At 40.6% G+C, this 8,226-nt stretch overlaps 1 protein-coding gene across 1 annotated transcript in view; it reads left to right on the forward strand.

Moving 5' to 3' along the window:
* The window catches only part of arid5a (AT-rich interactive domain 5A), an 11,658-nt gene extending 3,981 nt beyond the window's left edge, over positions 1–7,677 (forward strand). Inside the window, exons 2-7 of the mRNA XM_014012097.1 lie at positions 484–554; positions 4,272–4,440; positions 4,529–4,581; positions 5,998–6,095; positions 6,175–6,334; positions 6,423–7,677. Coding sequence (XP_013867551.1) covers positions 484–554; positions 4,272–4,440; positions 4,529–4,581; positions 5,998–6,095; positions 6,175–6,334; positions 6,423–7,634 — 1,763 coding nt within the window. The 3' untranslated portion in view covers positions 7,635–7,677. The remainder of the gene's footprint in view (positions 1–483; positions 555–4,271; positions 4,441–4,528; positions 4,582–5,997; positions 6,096–6,174; positions 6,335–6,422) is intronic.
* Positions 7,678–8,226: the final 549 nt, after the last annotated feature.

Raw genomic sequence — 8,226 nt, forward strand, 5'->3', positions numbered from 1 at the left:
GAGAGAGAGAGAGAGAGAGAGAGAGAGAGAGAGAGAGAGAGAGAGAGAGAGAGAGCATATATTATGTGCCACACCAGAACTAAGTTATGTTCAGATGTAAATATTTGAACTTTTTAAAAAGAATTTTTGGTCTGCTTCAGTGCAGTTGCACTAGTGTTGCAGTAGTGTCACAATATCATACAGTGCATACAGGCGGTTGTGTATAAAGCAGGAAGTGGTTTCGCAACTTGTGGTTTTATATCACACTCAGTCAGCAATATGCTCTACAGATTACTTTTGTGTGTGCGTCTCTGTGTGTGTGTTAATGATCAAACACCTGACCAATACTGAAATGACAGAAGGTACTTTTTTTTTTTTTTGCATTTACAAATAATTAGTTTCCTGAAATGAAGAAGTGCTCTGCTTCTTCTTTGTGGTTCTTTGAATTCTAATTCCCCCAATAATGTTAGTATGTTTTGTTTGTTCCCTGTGACGTGTGTGCAGCTGAAGAGGACCAGAGCGAGACGTCACAACAAACGGCAGCCAGCGATGAAGAGAGTGCGAGAGCCAAACAGGTACCGGCCTCCGACAAGTGTCCGTTGGTTCCTGCTTCCCATCAGTTACAGTTAATCCACGACCACAGACATGACTACGCCGGACGACCTATCTGTCGTGTTTTCGTTTCCCCTTTTCCGCCCGATTCAAGACGGTTTGCAAATTGTTTGAAGTGCTGATTGCGTACTTCATGGTTTTTCAAAGGGGCCCCGTTGTGAAACGAGTAACGAGGAATTTTGCTTCTGCTTCGCATTCTTGGAGGGAGGGGTGGTGATATAACAGAAAGAAAAAAAAAGGCAGTGTTTTATTGCGCATAAAGAAACTCACATTCACTCTTCTGGTAACTGAAGTGAGAGGTACAATATGAGAAGTGCAAATTAGCTCATCAGATTTCCAGGTTGGGCTGCTAGTTGAAAGCCGGGTGGTTTCTGCGGTGACTTCTGCCCTCCAGATAGCATCTCTCCTGAACGCCACTGCCACTCATTGTGAGAGTCAACATGTCAACACACTGACATCATCACCCACACAGTTTTCCAAAAACTAAAATTTCACTGCTGAGCATCAACTGAACGTTTCACAATGATATTCTCTCTCTCTTTTGAAAAAAAAAAAGAAAAAGAAATAAATCTAAGAGTTGGTGTCTACAGTGCGTATAGGACTTCCTGTGATGCACGAACTCGAAACTTTTGTGAATCAGATCGAAAAAACAGTGACTGAAAGTAAACGACTCAGACGAATTTCTAATCAGATTTCTGACGTGTCGTTTTCACATGCAGGTGCACAGAAAAGAAAAACAGTTTGAACATTCTTCACAGTTCTGGATCCACATGAAGGAATTGTTCGTTTAGACTATAAAGAAGCATCAACGGCGTCTAAGTGTGGAAAGACTTGTTTGAGAAGACGTCCTCTGGGAACGCCAGTTTGGCCCCTTAACTGTGACTCAGTCGAGGCTGTCTCAGAGCCGTGCACCTTCACTATTACTCACTCTAGAGGTTTGCTTCTCGGAACTAGAACCCACATAGAGGAACTTGATTCAATATGAAACCACCTCGCGCTGTTTTTGTTGTACGAGGGCCGCAGAAATATAAGAGCTTCTCGGTGTTATGATTCAGAGTAAAATATTGGCGTCCTCTGTGGTCTCCAATGACATCCAGTCTGTTGAAATTAATCAGGGAAATCTTTGTTTGCACTTCGGATAACTGAAAAAAAACCCTGAAATACTGTTTGTGCAAATAATTCACGTCATTTATAGATTTTTTTTCTCTCTCTTACTGTCTGACATGAAACATAACGTGTTTATGTGTCTGTTAGCAAAATATCTCATGAACCCCTGCATAGATTTCAATGAAACTTTCAGGAAAATACTGTTGGATCCACCTCTGCAACTGATTAATTGTTGGAGTCCATCAGATTCGCCACAACCAACTGAACTTTGCAAACACAAAAATAGCAATAACTTGGTCGCTTTTATAGATATAGACCTAATATTTGGTGCCGTGGCAGAAAGTCTTTCACAACACGAGTGCTTCTCATTTTGCAAGATCTTTTTTTCAAAACGTCAACAAAAACGATTAGTGTCATCTTTGTTTGTCTGTTAGCAAAATATCTCATGTACCACTAGACACATTTTAATGAATTTCCCAGGGAGTGATCATTTGATGTATGTCTACAATTAATTATAGTTTGGAGCCTACCCAATTCAAGATGGGCACCACTACTAATTAGCAAACACAAAAATGGCTTTGACTTCATTCATTTTACAGATATTAAATTAAACGTTTGTGTGGTAGCTGAGAGTCATTTGCAGCACTTTGAGCGTGGCATCTTGTGATTTCCCACGAGACCGTGCATGACTTTATTTTTAAGGTTTAATCAAAACGGTTAAAACTCGGTTGTAATTTTCTTGTAGAGGATGATAAGCATTTTGCAACTTTGCAACGCAACTCTTTGGACCTGTTTATCTGAAAATGTCTTGTTTCATTAACCGACTTGATCTTGAACTAAATCAATGGAAAGGTCAAAATCTTTCTGTGGAATCATCAAGTAAATGTACAGAATTTCTTTTTATTGATGCTGCAGATAAAATGCAAGTCAGTTATGTTTATTAAAAATAATACTTGGAAACAAAATAAGAAAAGCTGAGTGGTAATGTCAGAAGAGCACATGTGGTAGATGACAAGAAACAAAACTTTAAAGGGGAAGAAACAGAACAAGTTGTCTGCCAGACATGAAAAACACAATTTAAAATGTCTTCTTGTTTTTTTTTTTTTTTTTATTAGTTATGGTATAATGGTCCTTTTCTGTCAGAAAGTACAGTATTTTGTACTTCTTTAGAAATGGAAAAGCTGACCAGTAAAATGATCAGTCAATGTAAGCGAAATGTTTAATACAAGATATGTTTCTATCTTCCAATAAACTATTTTTTTATTTCAAAATAAACCCTTTTTGGACAGATCTTTAAAATACTACCTTCTACACGAGACTCTGTTCTTTATGGTCAGAAGTATCTGCATTATGACTGCATTGTGTTTAGTTTGGGATTTCTCAAATGAAATTCAACTATTTCTCTCAGACTTTGCCTTATTTAACTGATCAGCAAACCAGTCAGAGAATTAAGTTATAGTTGTTTTCATCAAATCTTTAAAATAATAACATTATGTACATTCTGCTAGCACTCAGAGTATGGGTTGTGGATGACTCTCAGCTACTACCACACCAACTTTTTCCCTCAATATTTATGAAACTGACTGAGTTATATTTATTTTAGTGTTGGCTAACTGCAACATCCATCTGCAGTCAGATTGCTTCTAAAGGTTTATCAGTTTTAGATGTGCATCAAACAATTACTTTTTAAGAGCTTTGTTCAAATCTGTCTGGCAGAGTGTGAGATATTTTGTTAACAAACAACTAGAACAAAGCTCTTGCGCAAACTGTTAGAGTTGGGGGTGACTTTCAGCAACAGCAACACCAGATTTGAGATAAATATTTGACTCATGAACACAGTTATGTTTTATTATTGTGCTTTTTAAATAAGCTGGCGTTCAATAAAACCCATTCCCTGAATCATGACAAATTTTGCTAACAGACAGACAAAACATTATCCCTCGCCTTTTGCTTTAAAAAAAGTCAACATGCTCTGCAGCAATGTAAAGTATAATAATGGGTTTGGGGAATAAACTATCATGCTGTATATAAATGTGCAAAGTGGCAAGTTTAGATTTTTTTCTAAAGTTATTTTAGGCTTGTCTTAGTGTGCCAAGGCTGAAGTATTGAAACTATATAAACTTTGACATACTGTTGGTGTTTAATACTTCCTCTTTTTTTAAAATAACCCAAAATTCCTCTCCTTGTTGCCTAATATTAGGCCCTGCAGTTAATATTGTTTAAAGTCTTATTCCTTTGGCATAAAGCTTGTTTTTTAAAGTGACAATCATGTCACCGTTGACTGACAACTCTAGACCAAAAACCCCACAAGTCTGCAGCTTTCTCTCCAGACAGGATGTGTAGCGGTTATCTATTGAAACTAGCGGTAAAACCCTACTCTCTGATTTTCATGTTTCATTTCAGCCTTTCTGTTTTTGAGATGACTCTTGAGTCTTCTTTCCCATCCGTAATATCATGCGTTCAACTGTAAATCAGGTTTCCATACAGTGCAGTCAAATGTGTCTTCCTTTTTAAAGTAATTACAAAAGAGCCGCCCGTTTTATTTATTTATTTATTTTACTTCCAAACACCAGGCTTCTTCCTGTGTTGTTGAAATTCACGACTTGACGACTGAGCGTGGGAAAGAAGCGGGGCCCGATCAGGTGCAGATGGAGGAGAAAACCTTTGTATCTTGTTTGCACACTTTCATGAAGGATAAAGGCTCACCCATAGAAAGGATCCCACATCTAGGCTTCAAACAGAGTGAGTTACATTAGCACTGTTTGCTCGTTGAAGTATCTGCAAAGAGTTGAAAATAATGTGATCTTGTTTTTCTTCTTTGCACTTTCAGTTGACCTTTGGATGATCTACAAAGTTGTCGAAAAACTCGGGGGATATGAATCAGTAAGTTTTGTGTTTTTATCTCGAGGCTTCGGCGTTCACTTTTGGAAAACAGGCAGTAGGTCTTACAGAAGTTTCTGCCACACTGTTGGGCAACAAGTGCTGCTGAGCTCTCAGGGCATCACACTTTGTTGCCTTTGAAGTCACCCAGTTACTGAATAGGTTCTGAAAGTGAAACTTGTACTTATGTGGAGCCAGACTGAGGCTAGAGTTGACTACCAACAATATGTCCCCAGGGGTGTAAAAAACACAACAACAGATGACAACCCACGTCTTTACAAGCTTCAAAATGAAAGCATTGTTTCGGTAAAAAATAACTGTGTGCTGAAAGCAAGCATCAAGGTCAACCAAATAAATAAATAAATCAAATAAAAATCTGCAGAGCATTAAACCCTTGCACATTTAACCTGATATCCAAACAAATCTGAAGACTCAAATTTCATTTGTCCGTGCAGAATATGCCTACTTGTAAGAAATGATCACATCATCTGATAACCAGCAGATAACAACTCATCTTTCTAATCAGCTCATTGACTCGCCTGCTTGTTACAAAAACATAATGTCTTAAATTGTGATTCCATAGATTACATCTGCCCTTAAGAAATTATTGGGATATTTGTAAAGATTTGATACTTGAGGCATCAAAATGATCGAGGGTTGGGGATGAGCCTTTGCCTTAAGCAGAGAAGTTCAAGGTTTTGGCTGTTTTGTTTATGAGTGATGGGCCAATGGAGCGGGAGAATTATTTTATTTACTGTTATTTAACCTGGAAAGTCCCATTGAGATTGCAGATTTCTTTAGCAAAGGGTGGACTGGACAGAGAAACCTATTGTACATATTTCTGGTCTGTTGGGGAAACCGTAGTACCCAGAAAAACCCATGCAAGCATGAGGAGAACATGCAAACTCTGAATAGAGAGATCTGAACCAGGGATCGAACCCAGGACCTTTCTGCTGTGAGGCATCATTGCTAACCACTGAGCCACTGTGCTGCCGGATGGATTTGTTTGCAGTAATGAGCCCACTGCTCCGGTCCGCCGTGGTGAGGAATGAGCTAAATCAAAAGGCAAACCTCTTGATTTGTTTATCTGTCATTCCAACACTTACCTACTACGGCCATGAGGTTTGAATCATGACCAAAAAAAACACCAACAAGATCCCAGATACAAGCAGCTGAAATGAGCTTCTTTTGCAAAGTTGGCCAGGCTCAACCTCAGAATAAGAAGAAGCTCAGTCATACAGGCTGAGCTCGGCGTAGAGCCGCTCTTCCTCCGCACTGTATAATTTGATTGGGATGTCTCCTGGGTGTCGCCCTCTGAGAGTTGATGAATAATAAGACAGCATTACAAGATTCAAAACACCATCTCTTTAACAAGGTTTCAACACAACTTCTCAAAGTCTTCTTTGTCCAAACCAACAGGTGACAACTCGACGTCTTTGGAAGAAAGTCTACGATGAGCTAGGAGGGAGCCCAGGCAGCACAAGCGCTGCCACTTGCACTCGAAGACACTACGAGAGGTGAGAGCGACACGGTTTGTCGAAATATTTCAACAGATTACCTGACTGTGAGGCTAAAAACTGGCTGATTTTGTGACAGGCTGGTGCTTCCCTTTGAGCGCCACTTGAAAGGCGAGGACGACAAACCTCTGCCTCTGAGCAAACCGAGGAAGCCGTACAAAAGAAGTATGGAGAGCAAGATCAACAAGGCTGATGGGAAGAGGAAGATGACTCATTCAGAGAGGGAACTGGACTCAGAGGTATCAATTTGTACATCTGGTGAAATTCCAATCGAAGACAAAAAAGATAGTTTTGTCGTTTAAAGTGACGAAACATTCCTTCTTGCAGTTACTCGCCCAAAGAAGTCCAGATACGGCCCGTACAAGCGAAGCAATGATGCATTCTCACTTCGCTCTCTGGGGAACCAACTCTGACAGACGTCACAAGGACCACTCTAAACAAAACAGAACCACCGGCGATTTCTGCACATCTGTCAGCGATCGCATTCTGCAGGGACCAGAATTCAGCACCTGGGGGGCTCACCTCCCCTATGTAACTGGAGAGGTCATCTCTCCATTGGAGAAAAAGAAGCGCATGGCTCAGGCGTCGCTGAGTTCCCAAAGAGAGGACAAAAAAAGACCCTCTGTTATTCAGTGCTCCCTATCTCCAGTCCGTCTCTCTCCCAGCAGGCAAGGCAATTCCTCGGATGGCTCACCGCTGCCGTTATCGTCCTCGTCTTCCCGCAGTTCTTCCCCTCTTTCAGTCTCCTCAGAAGACACTCCAGCAGGAAGTGTGACTGAACCTGCACCAAGCTCAGCATCGCCAGAGAACTCTTCCAGCACCACCAAAGTAAATAAGGACAAGAAGTCTGTAAGCTGCGATCAAACAGCTACGAACCCTGCAGGCCAGGCTAAGGATGTTTCTCAAGGCAGCGCCCAGTCGCTGTACGCTGACTCAGTAAAAACTCAGTTGAAAGAATCCGCCTGGAAGCTTTATCCCAAAGTGGCTGGCAAACATTTCATGTCAATCCCCACATCCTTCGCACCTTCTTCCTCTAGCTTCTCCAAAGTTATTCCAAAATCTGGGCAGCTCCTGAGGCCCGCTCCCATCCACCCGAGTCCAAAAATTCTCACTGGCAGGCCGCTGCAGCAGAGCACCTCCCTGACGTGCGCAAAGAAGGCCGGCAGCGTGATCCCGTGGCAATATCTGACGGAGAAGAGGGACAGATCCAGGACAATGGCACCAAAAATCCCTCCCACACAGCAGAGTCTGTCTCAGTCCAACTCCGCCCCCGCCCTGCCGGCATCGTGTGTCCTAACGAGCTACGACAAATCAGGGAGAGACTCTCGACACCAGCACCTGGTCCACCCGGCGTTTCTCCCCCACAGAATGAGACTCCCTCAGTCACAGCTAATGTATCCCCACATACCAGTGGGTCCGAGTCAGTCCACTGTCATTGGGCCAGCTTTTTACCCATATCACTACCCCTTTCACATGTTAAACCCACAAGTTGGATATTCCCTACCTGCCATGAATCCCATTTATCCTCACAAGCTGTGAATCTTTGTATATCAACTCCAAACTTGAGAAAACTTTTTTTTATGAATTATCAAACATTTTTATTAGGGCTTCAGACTATTTTGAGGAAAAATGAAGTATAATGTTTAGGTATATTTATAGGATCAATGTAAAACATTGAGTCATCTAGATGTTTACTGTAAGTAACATTCATCTAGCGGCTACACTAGTGCAGACAAGAAGTCATAGTTAAAAGTATAATTGTTCCCATTTGATGTTGTAAACACATTCAGATAAAAATTAAATATATTTCTTTTTTGTCAAATCAGCTATACCTCATTTAATGGTTTGCTTCTGGAAAAAAACTACTTGTTTTTAAGGTACTGTACTGTAAAGTCTATTATAAAATGTAGCTACTGTTTGTTCCAATTTCAGTGTTAAATATTCCTTTTTGTACAGTGTGTAAATATTAGTGTTGCTCATTTAAAGGGAAAGAACAAAGGAACAAATAAACATAAAATATAAAAACTCTTTGTAGCATTTTTCTCCCTCTTACATTCAGAAATATGGCAAAAGAACAATGAGGCGGAGACGATGCATCAGTTACCTAAAGAAATAGTCTGGTCATTTTTGA

The sequence above is a fragment of the Austrofundulus limnaeus genome, unplaced genomic scaffold (genome assembly GCF_001266775.1).
Source record: "Austrofundulus limnaeus strain Quisiro unplaced genomic scaffold, Austrofundulus_limnaeus-1.0 Scaffold88, whole genome shotgun sequence".
In the NCBI taxonomy this organism is placed as follows: domain Eukaryota; kingdom Metazoa; phylum Chordata; class Actinopteri; order Cyprinodontiformes; family Rivulidae; genus Austrofundulus; species Austrofundulus limnaeus.